Below are 17062 nucleotides of genomic sequence, written 5' to 3'. Positions count from 1 at the left end.
TTTGTACGTCTCTATTAGATCTCCCCTTAATCTTCTAAACTCCAACGAATACAATCCCAGTATCCTCAGCCGTTCCTCATATGCTAGACCTTATATGAAGAATGGCCAGGACAAGCAATTGGTGAGCTGCAGCTACAAGGACAGAATTGGAAATAACATTTAAAAGGGCAATTTGGAGTTTAAATGAAACCTAAATACGTTGAAATATGATAGCTGCCACACAATGACGAGATTCTGAAGTCACCATTTAAGACTTGAGGGGAAAATAACTTCTGGACATCAAGAATCATATTTTTCCATTTTAGCTGCAGTTTACCTTGTTTCTTGCCATTACTCATGCCTCATCAGGGAGGGGAAAATTCTGCCTATGAAGTCTCAGAGAAAGACTTGCCAATTTAAGACCAAGATGAGGAGGAATTTCTTCTCTCAGAGGGTTGTGCGCCTTTGGAACTCCTTGTCACCGAAAGCAGTGGGAGCAGAGTCCTTCTGTACATTTAAGGCTGAGATACGTAAGATTATTGATCAGGAGGGGAATCAAGGATTATGTGTTGTCATCCAGTTACAGCTTGAGAAATACAGCTGTGGAAAAACATTTTTAAAAATACAAAAATATAACACTGAGTAGCACTGTGGTTTTTTAAAATTGTAATTGATAGACATAATTTAAAATACAGTGAGTCATTTTATGACTAATATTACATTACAATCAAATTGATTATTTTTGTTTTAACAAACTTATCAGATAGAAAATAATCAACAAAAGAGAAAATCTGATGTGTGGAAAATCCATCACTAGAGAAAGGTCTTTTTGATCTGTAAGGCTTAAATTCCTGCATTACAAACAGCTTAAAGAAATATCATGACAGAAATCCTAATCTCCCCTTTTGTAAAATGTGCTTTATTTATCAATGTTTCTCTCCTCCCTTAAGGTACTTGTGTTTGCTGGGGTGCAATTCCATGGGTATGGGTAGCTATCCAGTACCATATCCAAATGCCTAGTCTTTATAATGCTAGATATTGCATATTGACAGGTTATTTAAACATCGAGAGATTGGCATAATAACCAAACTAGATTTTATCTTCATCCAAAAGTCTTCCATGCATTGTCAATTGCTATCACCCATCTTCCTTGCACCTTATTTCCAACAGTTAGCTGGTAAGTACCATATTTATTTATGAAGCAGTTTGGGCAGTTCATGCAAATAGTCCTTAAAGTGAATATTGGTTAAAAACAACTTTGTCAAAGCTTTACAGTTTGCAAAAAATCAGAACACTTCACAAGAAATACCAAAGTAAAAGGAAAACAACATTTACCCCCCTGTCTACTGTATGACCATTGATCAGAAAATCAACTGGACTCACTATATAAATACAGTGGCTACAAGAGCAGGTCAGAGGCTAGGAATTCTTTTGTGAGTTACTCACTTCCTGACTTCCTAAAACACGTTAACCATCTACAAAGCAGAATACTCCCCATTCGCCTGGATGGGTACAGCTTCAACTATACTCAAGACGCTTGGTCCATCCAGAACAAAGTATCCCACTTGATTGGCACATCCACAAACATCCACTCCCTCCATCACTGACTCTCAGTAGCAGTAGTGGATGGCACGGTGGCACAGTGGTTAGCAATGCTACCTCACAGCGCCAGAGACCTGGGTTCAATTGTCTGTGTGGAGTTTGCACATTCTTCCCGTGTCTGTGTGGGTTTCCTCCGGGTGCTCCGGTTTCCTCCCACAGTCCAAAAATGTGCAGGTTAGGTGAATTGGCCATGCTAAATTGCCTGTAGTGTTAGGTGAAGGGGTATATGTAGGGAAATGGGTCTGGGTGGGTTGCTCTTCAGAGGGTCGAAGGTTTCCACACTGTAAGTAATCTAGTAATCTAATCTAGTGTGCACTATCTACAGAATGCACTGCAGAAGTTTGCCCATGATCCTGAAACAGCACTTTACAAACACATGACCACTTCATTCTAGAAGGACAAGGCCAGCAGATGCATAGGAACACCATCATCTATAAAGTCCCCTCCAAGTCCTGAAATTCCCTCCCAAGTGCATTATGGGTCTACCTACAGCACATGGATTGCAGTGGTTCAAGAAGGCAGCTCCTTCTCAACGGCAGCTAGGAACATGTAATAAATGCTGGCCAGCCACTGATGCCCATGTCTCTTAAATGAATAAAACAAAATGAGAGGAGTGATGATTGGTTGGCAAGTAGACTCTGATTGGTAGACATGTTACCATGGCCAATGCACAAGATAATGATGCCAGAAAGTTAACTGCTTGTTTTATTTAAATTTTAAACTAGGCAGGTTGACTCTGATTGATCAAGGCATGCCCGAACAAATGAACTAGAGAATGCTATCACCTGTTTTGGTTCTTCATTCCAATAGTTCTTTTGAATTCAGAAACAATTGCCGTTACAGGGTTTTCTTATGTATAACAAAGATCTGATGAGTTCTCGTTTAAAATCACATCTTGAGATTGTTTTAGATTCATAAGCATGGAAACAGACCCTTTGGTCCATCTCGCCTGTGCCGACCAGACATCCCAATCTGACCTAATCCCATTGGCTAGCATATGGGCAGCACAGTGGCACAGTGGTTAGCACTGCTGCCTCACAGTGCCAGAGACTTGGGTTCAATTCCCGCCTCAGGCGACTGTGTGTGGAGTTTGCACATTCTCTCCATGTCTGTGTGGGTTTCCTCCAGGTGCTTCGGTTTCCTCCCACAATTCAAAAATGTGCAGGTCAGGTGAATTGGCGAGGCTAAATTGCACGTAGTGTTAGGTGAAAGGGTAAATGTAGGGGAATGGGTCTGGGTGGTTTGCGCTTCAGCGGGTCGTTGTGGACTTGTTGGGCCGAAGGGCCTGTTTCCACACTGTAAGTAATCTAAAAAAAAAGCATTTGTCCCATATCCTTCTTAAACCCTACCTATATCCATCCAAATGCCTTTTAAATGTTGTAATTGTACCAGCCGCTACCACTTCCTCTGGCAGCTTGCTTCATTAAGGCACCACCCTCTGTGTTAAAAAGCTGCCCCTTAGGTCTCTTTTAAATCTTTCCCCTTTCACATTAAACCTTTACCTTCTAGGTTTGGACTCTCCCACTCTAGGAAAAAGATCCTGGCTATCACCCTATCCGTGCCCCTCATGGTTTTATAAACCTCTGAAAGGTCACCCCTCAGGCTCCCATGCTTCAGGGAAAAAGGCCCCAGCCTATTCAGCCTCTCTCTATAGCTCAAACCCTCCAATCCCTGCAACAACATCCTTGTAAATCTTTTCTGCACGCACTCAAGTTTAACAACATCTTGGGATCAGTGAGGACTGCAGATGCTGGAGTCAGAATTGGTAAAATATTGAGCTGGAAAAACACAGCAGGCCAAACAGCATCAGAGGAGCAGGAAAATCAATGTTTCAGTCAGGATCCTTCATCAGGCCTAGGGAGGGGGAAGGAAGCTCAGAAATAAACAAAGGGAGGGGGTGGGGCTGAGAGAAAGGTAGGTGGGACGGTGATAGGTGGATGCAGACAGGGGGTTATTGTGATTGGTCAGTGGAAAGAGTGGAGCAGATAGGTGAGAAGGAAGTTGGACAAGTGTGTCAGGTCAAGGGATAAGGGAGGAGAGGGAGGGCTGGACATGGGATGAGGCTGGGAATGCAGAGATTTTGAAGCTGGTGAATATTTTATTTCCTATTCACTTGTCAACACCATATACTCTGCTAACAGGCATGTGTATATTTATTTATTTGCTTTGTGACACAGCACATTTCACTACAGATTCACTATAACAGCAGATGTAGCATTAGATTACCAAGTATATCATTTGATTTTTGTATTTGATCCCATATTATAATAATTCAAGTTGCCTGCATTTGATTTCTGATAGCTGTCGGTTGGGCGTGCGGGGAAAGCTATCTGTCTTTGACACATATTTCTCAGGTGGAGTGGTTAGTTTTGCTCTAACATCCATGCTATGTTTATCAAGACACAGTGAATGAGTCTTGAAGCCGATATCCTCTTGTATTCGTGCAAGTTGTTTTTGCAGCGAAGTCAAAGCGTCCCTGAAACACAGGAATCAGAATTAAAACAGCTATAATTCATTCATATCATTGGCAGACTTTTTTTTCTTTGTACCTTCAGCAAATTCCACCATTCATCTCAAACAGTGCAGTAACTCCAAACTTCACCATCAATTATAATATAACCTCACAATTTTAAGCTCCAGAGTATAATTCCTTTCTGAGTGGTCACAATGATGCCATTACAGCAGGACAATGCAAGTTGTTGTTGCTATTTGTTTCTTACCACAATTATGCCACCGTGGGGAGACACCAAATGAAATCATGTGCTTGCTCACCAGGAGGTAACTGTAACCTAACCCATGCTCTAGCAGCCAATCACATTAGTGAAGCTATTGTATAATATATTTTTAAAAAATTAAACCTTTCCTTATTGAAATGGCTCATGTGCTTTTGAGGAAAGACCTGGTTTCACTGGAAGAGGAGCCCTTGTAAAAGTAGTTTGTCTCCAGCAAGTGACCAAGCTGCTAGGATATAAATAGTAGTAAAAGATGTACACAGATGTAGTTAATTACAGCAGGGAGTAGATTCCTGTGGGCAGAGTTTAATTTTGAACAGGTTGACTACAGCAAACACTTCCTTCAAGACAAATTCAGTTGAAATTGTTTGTGTTGACTAACAGGATTTAAAACTTGACAACTGAAGGACAAACAGTGAGTTAGACTTTGTGATGGTCAGTGAAGACATAGTGAGTTACTAGATGCTAGACTCTCGTGATGAAAAACAAAACAAATCTAGGAGAATTTGGACGTGAACTGGCTACATTTAAGCTATTTGCAACACTGGTAATAAACTGGGAGTCTACAACTGTGAGATGGTTGCAGAAAAATTGAAGAGGCAATCTTATGAGAATTCAGCAAAAGACCAAGAAACTTCAACTTTATATGAATCCTTAAAACAATATTCAGATCAATTGGATAATCTTCTAAATTCTGATAAATATCTGACTTGAGTTTCTTCAGGGGTGAAAAAAATTGAGTTATCTTGTTTGGTTCGGTTACTAATAACTTATTAGTATCCATGTTCTTTGCTTTTTGTGCATTAATTTTTTATTACTATAAATAGTGAACTGTGCAACTTTCTTCTTTCAGTAATCAGCCAGGTCTTTGGATTTCCGAAGAAACCAAAAACTCTAACTAAGATCATAACATCTGGTCATATTTGTAAAAACTGGTGTAACATTGCAATTATGTCAATGACGACCTAACTGACCTATTGCAATAATTAAATGTCCTACCTCCAATTGTGTCATTCAATTTGACAAAAGTAAAAATGTTAATTTTAAAATAAAACAAAATTAATTGCTTCGAATATATGAATTAGGTGCAGGCCACATGACCCTTCAAGCCTGCTCCACCATTCAATAAGATCATGGCTGATCTGACTATCCCATATTCCTGCCTTGTCATGATAACATCTCACCCCACTGCTTATCAAGAATCTATAAATTTCTGCCTTAAAAATATTTAAAGGGCTGAAAATGATGTGTGGAGGTGGGAGCAAGAAAGGAAACAAGCTCACTTACGTCAGTAAAAGGAATGTCAGCAGCCAGCCATATGTCCTGATAGAAACCTACTCTACAGCAATAAAGCAATGCAGGTAGGCTAAATTCACTGACAATGGGACTTCTGCCCCTTCCTAGGAGGAGGTCGTCCCCCTGGGAGCTGCTTGATGATCTGGTGGGACTGTGCCAGAGTTGTGTACTGGAGGCGACTGGGACTGCAGGCTGGTCCATTTACGAGAGCCTTTTGAGCTTGGATCCAGGGAGTTCAGTGAGCTTTGAGGTGAGGGTTGGTGCTGGGTTTTAAAGAATGTGAGTGAGAGTGAAGGAGCTTGTATTAACTTCTCGGGGGTGCCCTCAGGACCAAAGGGTGCCCTATAAGTATAGCAGTCCTGCCTTCCATCCACCATTTTAAGAACTTTAAAAAGTAATTGTAAATCTCACCTGACTGCCCATGCCAACTGTATTATCGTTGAATCCCTAAAGTGTGGAAGCAAGCCATTTGGCCCATCGAGTCCACACCAACTCTCTGAAGAGCATCCCATCCAGACCCAACCCTCTATCCTATTCTCACATCCTGTACTTCCCATGGCTAAGCCATCTAGCCTGCACATCCCTGGACATCATGGACAGTTCAGCAATCCACCGAACCTACACATCTTTGGACTATGGGAGAAATTACAGACTCCATATAGTCAGTCACCCGAAACTGTAATCGAAACCAGACTGGAAGAGTAATGCCAGAATCAAATGAGACAGAGATAGGTAGATTCCTAATTAGTAAGGGGATCAAAAGTAATGGAGAGAAGGCAGAAGAATGGGATTGAGAAACATATCAGCTGTTATTGAATGGTGGAGCAAACGTGATGGGCCAAATGGTCTAAATTCTGTTCCTCTATCTTATGAACTTCTGGTCAATTGTTCTTTCAACAAGTCATAGTCATCAACTGGGATATAATGACTTCATTTGACAACCAATAAACTGCTACGTTCGCCATAGATATCTGAAACATTACATCTTTGCAATATTGACCCTAAAACTAATGGTACTACTAAATATTTCCTTTTTAAGAAAAATTACATGAACCTGACTAATCCTTTTCGGCATCAGGCTAGCTTTGATTTATCATAAAATAGTACATTTATTTGCACACAGAAATCAAATATTGGATATGTAGCAAGTTAATTTGTGAGAAGACAACTTAAACATACTGAGATTGGGCAAGCTTCTGTTTGAGTGCATCGATGGTGCCCTCCAACTGATGAACCTCATCCACCAGTCCATACTGTGCCTGGAGGGGAGAAAAAAATTTACTTCTTAAATGTTACATGAATTGATAACTTTTCATTAAGGTAGGTCTCTCTTAATTATTTTTACCAATCCTGCCTTGTATCCATCCTCTGCTTGTTACCAGATTCTGCAGCATATACAATAGCTGCTTTTATATGCAACCCAATACAAATAAAGTAAATATTGTATTAACAAACTGTATAACTGTTTTCATACAAAATTCATATTATTTCTATTTAAACCAACATCCATGAATTTATGTTATCTGAAGGAGTCAAAATAGGAAAGAAAGAATGTGACTTTTCAGTTGTTAGAGATTTAGTCAGAACTCCATCTGGAGAAATGTGTTCACTTTTGTGCACAAATTACCAGATCTATTGGCCTTGGATGGGGAAACGAGGCAGATTCAGCAGAATCATAATGGCACATAAAGGGTTAACTTATGAGGACAGGTTACAAAAAGTTAGCTTTTGTTGTCTGGAGTGTTGAAGACTTAAGAATTTTTGAATTTTGAGATGAGGTGACTAGGGGTGTAGATGAGGAGAGTGCATTTGATGTCGTCTGTGCGAACTTCAATAAAGCTTTTGACAAGGTCTTGCATGGCAGACTGGTTAAGAACCTAAGAACTCATGTGCTTATTGCTGTCACTGAATCCACTGCTAAAACCTTCATATTTGTTTATTCATTCTACTCCTTCCTTGTTAATTTATTTTACTCTCCTTCTCTCATTCGCCCTTTTTCTCTCTTCCTTGCTTGTCTGTTATTGTCTTTCTTTTCTTGCCTCAGAAATTGTGTTGGAGAAAGACACAGATTTGCGACTTAGTGCAGTAACATTTTACTCAGGAGACAGATAACTTAGGGTTACCAGGCTCTAGGTTGGGAACACATCAAACTCTACATTTTGTAGAGTTAGAGAACCATCTGGTTGTTAATTTTCCAAAGGCTGAACAGTTCCAGAGTAGCCCTAATTATGTAAATGCATGTTACCTGGTCGAATGGCTGAACAAAGTCCTGGGTTCAATCTTTATATGTGATTAGCTAGGCTACCACAGACAGCCCTATTATAATTTATCTCGATGACCTTGGGCTACGGAAAGTTAAAATGCATCAAGGCTCCTCATTCTCACCACTTTCGACGAGATTCTTGTCAAACAGTGTGTGTGTGTGTGTGTGTGTGTGTGTGTGTGTGTGTGTGTGTGTGTGAGAGAGAGAGAGAGAGAGAGAGAGAGAGAGAGAGAGAGTATGTGAGAGAGACTGAGACTCGTATATCTAAAGAAAAGGAACTGTGGGCACTGTTGAAACTGAGGAGAAACCTGGTATTGAGAAATCAAACCAACAGGACCGAGGACTGCAAGGAGTATTTAGTCACTGCTTTTATTACAAAGCTAACCACTTAGTGCTTGGCCAAGACTTAAAGCTTTTTGAAAAGAATCCAGTGTGTAGATATACCAGGAAATTATGGTATGTAACTCAATGTAACTCAATTATTTCCACATCTTTCTCACATTGCATTACAGTGAAAGCATTAAGATTGTGCAGAAGCAGTAAGAAATTCCCCATTATTATCCAAACAGAATGCTCAAATAGAATGTCTCAATAACCTAATAAGCTTTTGCAATGAATACATTCTTATTAAGCTTCATAGATGAGCTTAAATATTACATAAGCTTTTATTCTTACTTCATCTCTGGTGAGATCAACATTAGGTCTGTAGGTACGAGTTTCAAGTCTCGTATGAGCCACCTTCAAAGGAGCTGCCTTAGCTCGAAGATCTGCTTCAAGACGTCGAATATCTTCCTCAAGATCTGCGATGTCCTCTAAGATCTGAGAGACAACAAGGACTCAGCACATTGATAATTTTATTAAAATAAAAGAACTTGAAATCACAAAATCAGCCCTTAAATCTGGCACTTTATAGATCACAAGCATATTTTTCTTTTTATTGAAAAGACAAATTTGAGAGTCCATTATAGGACAGTATAATGAGAAAGAATTCAAAAGATGAAATAAACCAGGAAATAGTGTTGGGTGATGCAAAATCAGGATTGCAGAAAGATTGTCAAAGGATGAGATCGACAATGACTTCTACAAATGAGGTAAGAATGATCTGGAAGAGTAAATATTGGTTTAGATTTTGCAATCAGTGATGATTGGATAGTACTTATCATTCATTACACTTGCATCTATTCACAGATTTTTTAGCAGGCTTCTGTTCAACAACCTATTGTCAGTGGGAGACCTTGACAGGTCATCTGGGACCTGTACAAACAAGACAGTAATAGGATTCTTCTTCAACCAGTGAGATTGCATGCCTCAGAAAAGGTGCCTCAATGTCAAAGCCAGGAATAGTAAATTAGAATATTCAACACCAGGTAAAATCATGCATCAAACTGAAAATAAAAAGAAGAAAGATGGGATTAGGACTGTCAAAAAAAAAAAGTTCTTTATTTTCCCATTTTTAAATGTTCAACATTAATCGAAAGCTGAAGGACTGAGACAGATTGACATCTTTAAAAATAAATTTTCAGTGCCAGAGAGCTTGTTTGCTATTAATTCAGACTTAACAAAGACATAAAAAAAACTTAAACATGAATGGGTAAGTCCTAATATTATATAATACAGTATAGTATATGTAGAAGGTTAGGATGTTGAGTATCTAGATGAGGTACTGTTATAGCAAAGGTTCTGGAGGAGCACAACAAATTGGATAAATATTTCCTAAATTGCACATTTAATGCGAGAGTTTGGATACTAGAAGTTGCTGTCTGATGTTTTCCTGAATAACAGTGAGTGCTGATATCTCAACCATTTACTCAGACTGCAAAATCCAATAGAATATGATCAGTTTTAATTTCAACAGGACAGACAAAAGGGAGAAATTTTGGATAAATATTTTACCAAGAAATACAAAAGATTATGAGGAAAAGACAAGAAAATTGGATAGAGCAGCTTGCTCTAGTTGAACTGCTGGCACTAGTATAGGTGTAGATTTGATGGATTAAATAGTTTCAATCTCTGCTGTAAAAGTTTGATTCCACAAAGAACCGCAGCACACTAGACATTACACTAATCACATCACATTACATTTCCACCTTGCTTAAGGCTTAAAGTGCCAATCTTTGGGCTGCGTACTGTACTCAACCAAGTAAGAATTTCCACTGCTATTTTTTTCTAATTAGCAACAACAGGCTCAGCATTGGTACAAGTTTCTGAATACAGTACTGTTACAGATCAAAAAAAATATTTTTGATCTAGCAAGCATCAGTTTGTTACAAAAATGTATTTTAATGGATTAGAAATGTATAGGTTTGGAAAAAATGTTAACATGCAAATAAATATGGAAAATGTGCATCCAAACGAAATGAGTTCCATTACATTTTTCTCCTGCCATTTCAATTCACTAAGTGCCTGTTCAAACTCATGGATTCTCTTCCTGAAGGCAAAGTCAGTGGCAACTCGCTGTGCTTCTATTTCATTATCAGTCTGCAATGACAAAAGTAAGGAGACAATTTATTGATAACAATTTCAAAAGTTGTTTATCTACTCATTGTTTTCTCTTTCTGAAAGGTCCTTCTGACATTTACAATTCACTACTTGTGCTTCTTGGCAAATGAGTCACTCTCCTTGAAGTGACTAACCATTTGGATTTCCTACCCTTGCTGTGATGGAGTGTATTCTCCCAATGAACGAAGTGAAGGTTCACGGATATGTATCCATTTTATCGCACTGCAAGTTACCATATCGGTTCCCTCTCTTAATATGAGCTTTGTGGAATTTGTGTTGTATCACAAATCAGCAGGACTAAACTAAAAATATACTTGCTTCGTTGGTTTAATCTCCTTTGTCCAACACCAAGGTGTCTCTACAATTTTCTCAAAATGCTTGAGTGTTGAGTCATCAGCAGCTGAGTGTAAAAGACACACCTTAATCAATTCATTGATAAACTTTCCCTCTTTGAGAAAGCTCAGTTTGACACAACCTGAACATGATGCCAGCTATTCAAAATGGTCTTCAAGCTGGGGTTTATTTTGTCAGAGAATAGAGACTTTCAGATGCGGAAAGAATGAAGATCTTAATAAGATTAGATTTGTTTACACAAGGAATTATGGTCAGCATAGATATGGACCGGAAAAAGTAAAGTATATGTGAATTGAATCCCACTTGAGATTTGCAATTGTCTATACTTTATTCTTTCTACTTGAAGCTCAGACAGTGCAATATCTAGTACTGTGGGGTGTAGATTCAGTTATTTGGAGGCTTTCACTGATTAGCCGTTAAGGGCAGGAGCCCATGAATTTTTAACTCCATTTTAGATCAGGGACACTGGGGTCCATAAAAGCACTTTTCTGCTGTCAAAGCGGAGATTAAAATGGTCACGGGAATAGTCTTAAGACATTTAACATCCTGCTATTACGGTTTCAAAACCAGGATTTATTGGTGATCATGACACTGTACCATTATGTTCTCTGGTGAACATAGTCTCCTTCACCTCCCCTTTTTCCCATAAAGAAAGAAACAACTTTACATTGGGGAATTTTTAATTCAATTGATATTAACTTTAATTATTTTAATCAAATATTACCACAGAAACAGTATTTAGTCAGTTGCCTTTGACAAGAGCAGGAGCATCTTCAAGCAAGCTTTAGATCCAAGTCACATAAGGGGATCTTTGGGTAAATGGGCAAACGCTGGTCAAAACAGTAGTAGTAGGTTTTAAGGAGTGCCTTAAAAGACTAAGAGAGGCACAAAGACAGAGGTCTATGGAGGGAATTCCAAAGCTTAGGATCATGGTGCTAAATAAATGATGGATCAATTAAAATCAAGGATTTTCAAAAGGATACAATTGGAGTATGTAGGGCTGGAGGAGATTATAGTGATAATAAGTAACAGTAATAATGCCTTGGAGTCATTTGAAAACTATTTTGAAAGTTTTAAAATCGAGGAGTTGCTTAAACAAGACTAATGTAAGTCAGCAAACAGAGTGGTGACAGGCTAATCCCTTGTGTACTTGGTGTAAATTAGCAGATGGATTACAGAGTTATGTCTGTGGAGAATAAAAATGGAAGATTGTCCAGGAATGCACTAAATAGTCAAGTATAGAGGGGACAAAGACATATGTAGGTGATTCAGCAATAGGTAGGTTGAGATAGGGGTGATATTGCGGTACTGATAGGGGCATAAAATGTTACAAAAGTGGAAATAGGCATTCTTTGCTCATCTTGGGTTCAAACATTAAACTGGATTTGTGAAAAGACTTAGACAGTTATCAGAGACAGGGAAGGAGTGAATGGCTACGGAACTTAGTTGGAAAATGATATTGGACAGTAGTCTGACAATTTAGAAATATTGGTTGGGATAGGAGGGATCATCATTTGGTAACATTGAATGTTTTCACAACTTACTTATGTAAACCTAAGCTGTGTTTTCAGAATCAATTTTTATAGCGTTTGTTTGAGAGACAAAAGGGAAAATTGACGTCTAGGATGATGAGGTGAACCATAAAGATTTTAAGGAAACTGTGCAAAGCAAAAAGCAAGTGGTGAAGTAGAGACATTTTGTATGGGACAAGTCAGGCTTGGATTTGATCAAGGGCACAATGAATTGTTTGGGTACAGGGAGCCACATTGGCACTAGAAAACTAAGGTGGCTTAGAAAATTAAGAAACAGATCTTTCTGCAAAAAAAAGGAATCCAGGAAGGCTGCTATGCTATCCATGAGAAATTTAAATTCCTTCCTCTGATCACACAATACTATATCAACATCAGTACCACAATCTCCAACCCAGCTGAGACAGGTTGGAGACCAGTCTTTGGAATAGTAACATTTTAAAATACTCACACACTAAACAAGTTATCCCTTGTTACAAATACCCCTTTCCAGCAAGGATTAATTCACAGTGACTATTTCATCTCCTAAATTTAGAACACTGCTATTTACATTTCCTTCTGCCGTGAACAGCATTTAGCAAAGAAAATGATGACAGGTCTGCACTGCGTGGCTAAGTATGGTAGTTATGTCACAGTCAGTATGACATATCTGATACTTGAGGATTTTTTATGTAGAAGATAGGATTATCATATTTCTGGTCACTATGTGTCACATTCATGGTGATAATACAGCTTGGAAGTGAAGTTGGGACCCAAACACATCTTGGAACAAAGTAGTCTTAATATTTTCTTTGTTTTACATCAGTTAAGATAGTGAAGAAAATGAGTCACAGACAGATGTCCAAGGTATTCATTTCTGCTTTTGTAATGTCAAATTTGAAAAAATGTGAGATATTAGGCTCTCTTTGAAACTTACATATTTAATAGTGGCAGAAATTGCTTCACGGAGACTGGTTGAAGCTTTCATCTCTGCTTCTGCACGATCCTTGTTGTATCGACTGAACATATCCCATTGCTGTTTCGTGGTGGATCTACCCATTACAGGGCAACAACAAAACAAAATCGATCATCTGTTCCTTCTCACATTTAAATTTTTTTTAAAAGAGATCATGTGAAACTTCTCTTTCTGGAATGCCCATAATAAATCAGTGGGCACATACATTAGTGCTGACAGTTTTGCAGTCACAATGTCTAGATCACCAGGATCAGAGACAGGTCCATGCTGAGTTAGTTATTCAGCCAGGACAGCAGCTGGTATGCTACAATTGGGCCAGAATGAGGACTCTCACATGTCTGAGTATTTGGTAACCTTGTTGGGGAAATACTTGTGAATATTGAGCAATATCAGTTCGGTGGTGATGTTCATAGTGAAATTACCTATTGATCGTCGCTGTATTTAGGCTTACAAACATGAAAATGTTCACTTGCAGAATATAATAAAGCATTGCCATTGCTCATTGTACTATTCCCTATCACACTAGCAAACAGGGGACAAACATGGAGAACATTTGATTCACTATTATGTTGCAAAGGACTAATTTTATGAAAACATTTACATTAGGGTTGTAAAGAAGGCATTTAGCATGCTAGCTTTCACTGCTCAGACCTTTGAGTATAGGAGTTGGGAAGTCATGTTGAGATTGTACAGGACATTGGTTAGGCTTCTTCTGGAGTACTGTGTCTCAGTTCTGGTTGTCCTGTTATAGGATGGTTATTATTAAGCTGAAGAGGATTCAGAAATGATTTACCAAAATATCACTGGGAATGGAGGGTTTAAGTTATAAGGATAGGTTGGATAGGCTGGGACTTCTTTCACTGGAGTGCAGGAGGTTGAAGGGTGACCACATTCAGATTTATAAAGTTATGATGGGTATCGGTAAGGTGACTGGCAGGTGTCCTTTCCCAAGGGTGAGACTAGGGGGCATATTTTTAAGGTGAGAGGAGAAAGATTTTAAAAAGACACGGGAGGCAACCTTTTTATACAGAGAGTGGTTTGTGTGTGCAATAAACTGCCAGAGGAAGTGGTGGATGCAGGTATAGTTGCAGCATTTAATATTTGGATAAGTACTTGAATAAGAAATGTTTGGAGGGAGATGGGCCAGGTGCAGGCTGGGGGGATTAGTTTAGTTGGGGATTATGGTCAGCATGGACTGGTAGGACCAAAGGGTCTGTTTCTGTGCTGTATGGCTTCAAGAGAGCAAATCAAAAACATAAATCCAATGATATGCACATAAATCTTCAGTGGGTCGGTGGATTATGTCGAAGAAATTCAGAACTAGTATAGTTGTCCGAAGTTCAATATCTCCCAGATAATACTGACTTAGGTGATCTCAACCAAGCAACTTTTGTTCATAGAAAACAGAAGCCACTTGGGTTTCTTGGCCAATGGCACCTATGGAACTGTATCCCAAACATGAGTCAGCACCTTGGTCAAAAGAATTGAGTGTAGAACTGAGATTAAGACACACAGAGATGCAAAGTTGAGAATTATCAAAATTGAAACATTAAAAAGGTATTTCTTACCCTGGAGGGATGCGTAGTGGGTTTGGTTTGAACGAAATGTTTGGGGAATTATTGTTGAGTGACAAGGCAACTTCATCAATTTTCAAAGCTTCCTTTTTATTGCTGATATCAAAGATCAGCTGTTGACGAGCTTCCATTAACAAACTTCAAAGAAACAAACAGTTTATACTTTAAATAATTTTTACATGCACATTGTATAGCTTCCATCTGAGCAATCTGCTGCTAAAACACTGCTCATATCATAAAGTAGAAAATGTAATGCATCTCTTGAGGTACTATACCATTGTTTGTAATACCCTCTAATTGCACCATGTCAATCCTTCATGTGCCATGACTGTATGGCTCTTTGACTCTAACTCCATTAGAAATAAATGGTTCAAGAAAATCTTTAGGTAATGCAACAAAATGTATATTATCTGACAGCAAGTTTAAATTCAGGAGTGACAGATGCAGGGTCAGAGAAATCTACTGGTGCAGTGTAGCAAGTTCAAAACAAAAAACAGAATTTGCTGGAGAAGCTGAACTGTTAATCAAGAGAGCCAAGAAAGATTCTGGGGACCTGGATTTGAATCTTGACATGGAAGATAGAGTAATATAAATTTATTAAAAATTTGCAATTAAGAATCTAATGATGAATTCATTGCCAATTGTTAGAAAAACTCATCTGGTTCACTAATGCCCTTAGGGAAGGAAACTGCCGTCCTTACCTGATCTGGCTTACGTGCGATTCCAGACCCAAAGTAATATAGTTGACACTTAACTCTGGACAATTTGGGATGGGCATTAAATGCATGGCCAGCCGGTGACACCCTCGTTCCATGAATGCATGAGCTTATTATCTTCTGTCCTGGCTTACTGTCAATTATCCCTTCAACTGCCTACCACTTTCGCATCTCTCTCTTTGGGCTCTGTGTCCCCCTACCCCCCAAGCTCATCTTCACCGTATATATAATTTTTCACTTGCTGCTATCTGTTCTAATGAGTCGTCGCTGGACTCAAATGTTAACTTCTGCTTTCCCTCCGACAGATATTGTCAGACCTGCTGAGTTTCATCAGCAATTTCTGTTTTTGTTGAAGATCTCCAACATCCACAGTTCTTTGTTTAATTATAGCAAGTTCAATGTTGGGCTTTGAGTGACAGATTCAGTTACTCTTCACTGAGAACTGGCCAAACAACAAATGGTTTTCTACCTTTTGAGAAAGGAAGACTGGAAGCACCTGTGTAAGAGGTACACTAGTTTTTAAATCAAATACTACATTTAACAATTCAAAAGCAAAATATTACAAATGCTGGAAATCTGAACAAAGAAAAGATTGGAAAAACTCAGGTCAAGCAGCATCTGTTAATGTTTCAGGTCAATGACTTCTCCGAGCTGTTAGGTCAAATAATTATCCTGGTCCACCAGTTGAAGGTGAAAATCAGGTAGAGGCGAGATTGCAGTGCAAGCAGTCAAATGGAATGATACAAACTTAAAATCACATCTAAAGTGTAAGGCAGGAAGTGTACATCTTATCTGGACTCATTTAATAAACTCCTGTACACTGCACTGGAGATATTGTAAGATGCAGACTTCAATTAAAACAAAAGTTTTGCATATGGAGGATTTAGAAGTCTGAGTTAAATCTGAGTTCCAGAGAGTAGGATGCAGGCAGCTGAATGCTTGATCACCGAAGATGGAATACAGGGAGAAAATATATAAAAGGCATCAAGCATATTCCTCAGTTACAAAGAATTACATCTTCATCTCTGTCTAAGCATATTGTTTGGTCACCTCATGGATTTGATTCTCTAGGAGGCAGATATGGATACGAAAGTGTATTTACATAATACTTCTAATCTAGTAAATTTCTCATGGTGTTAGAGATACAAATATTCACAAAGAAATAAAGGCAAGTGACTAAAAGCCAGTTCAAAAGTTAGGCTTTAAAGGATGCATTTGTAGTTGAGGTAGCAGACAGACAGGTTTTGGAAAAGACTCGCATAGTGTAAGATCCAGAAAGTTAATTGCTTAGTCACTGATGTTGGAAATGAGTGGAAGGAGATGGAAAAGAAATCAAAGTCATAAAGACATAGGGCACGTGCTGACACATTGGGATGATGGATTACAGAGCTGGATGAAGTTGTGGAGTTTATCCTAATGTTTCAATTCAATGCACTGGGGGTGGGTGGGGGTGGAATCAATGGTAGTTGATGAGAACAGAGTTGATAGTTCAATGAAACTGAAAACAGGCAAGATGTGGGTGGCGGAGTTTTGGGAAAGTTGAAATTCACACAAAGAGAAGTG

General features: G+C 38.7%; 1 protein-coding gene across 2 annotated transcripts in view; it reads right to left on the bottom strand.

The window, feature by feature from the left end:
* Nucleotides 1-664: 664 nt before the first annotated feature.
* tekt2 (tektin 2 (testicular)) overlaps nt 665-17062 on the bottom strand; it is a 30300-nt gene continuing 13902 nt past the window's right edge. For both annotated transcript variants that reach the window (XM_072548407.1, XM_072548406.1), the window contains 6 exons: nt 14778-14921; nt 13171-13285; nt 10243-10350; nt 8548-8691; nt 6789-6868; nt 665-4057 (listed from right to left, as the gene is read on the bottom strand). In XM_072548407.1, the coding sequence (XP_072404508.1) occupies nt 3844-4057; nt 6789-6868; nt 8548-8691; nt 10243-10350; nt 13171-13285; nt 14778-14921 (805 nt within the window). In that variant the 3' untranslated portion in view covers nt 665-3843. The remainder of the gene's footprint in view (nt 4058-6788; nt 6869-8547; nt 8692-10242; nt 10351-13170; nt 13286-14777; nt 14922-17062) is intronic.

The sequence above is a fragment of the Chiloscyllium punctatum genome, chromosome 27 (genome assembly GCF_047496795.1).
Source record: "Chiloscyllium punctatum isolate Juve2018m chromosome 27, sChiPun1.3, whole genome shotgun sequence".
Lineage (NCBI taxonomy): Eukaryota > Metazoa > Chordata > Chondrichthyes > Orectolobiformes > Hemiscylliidae > Chiloscyllium > Chiloscyllium punctatum.
This window is presented reverse-complemented; position numbering and strand designations above follow the sequence as displayed.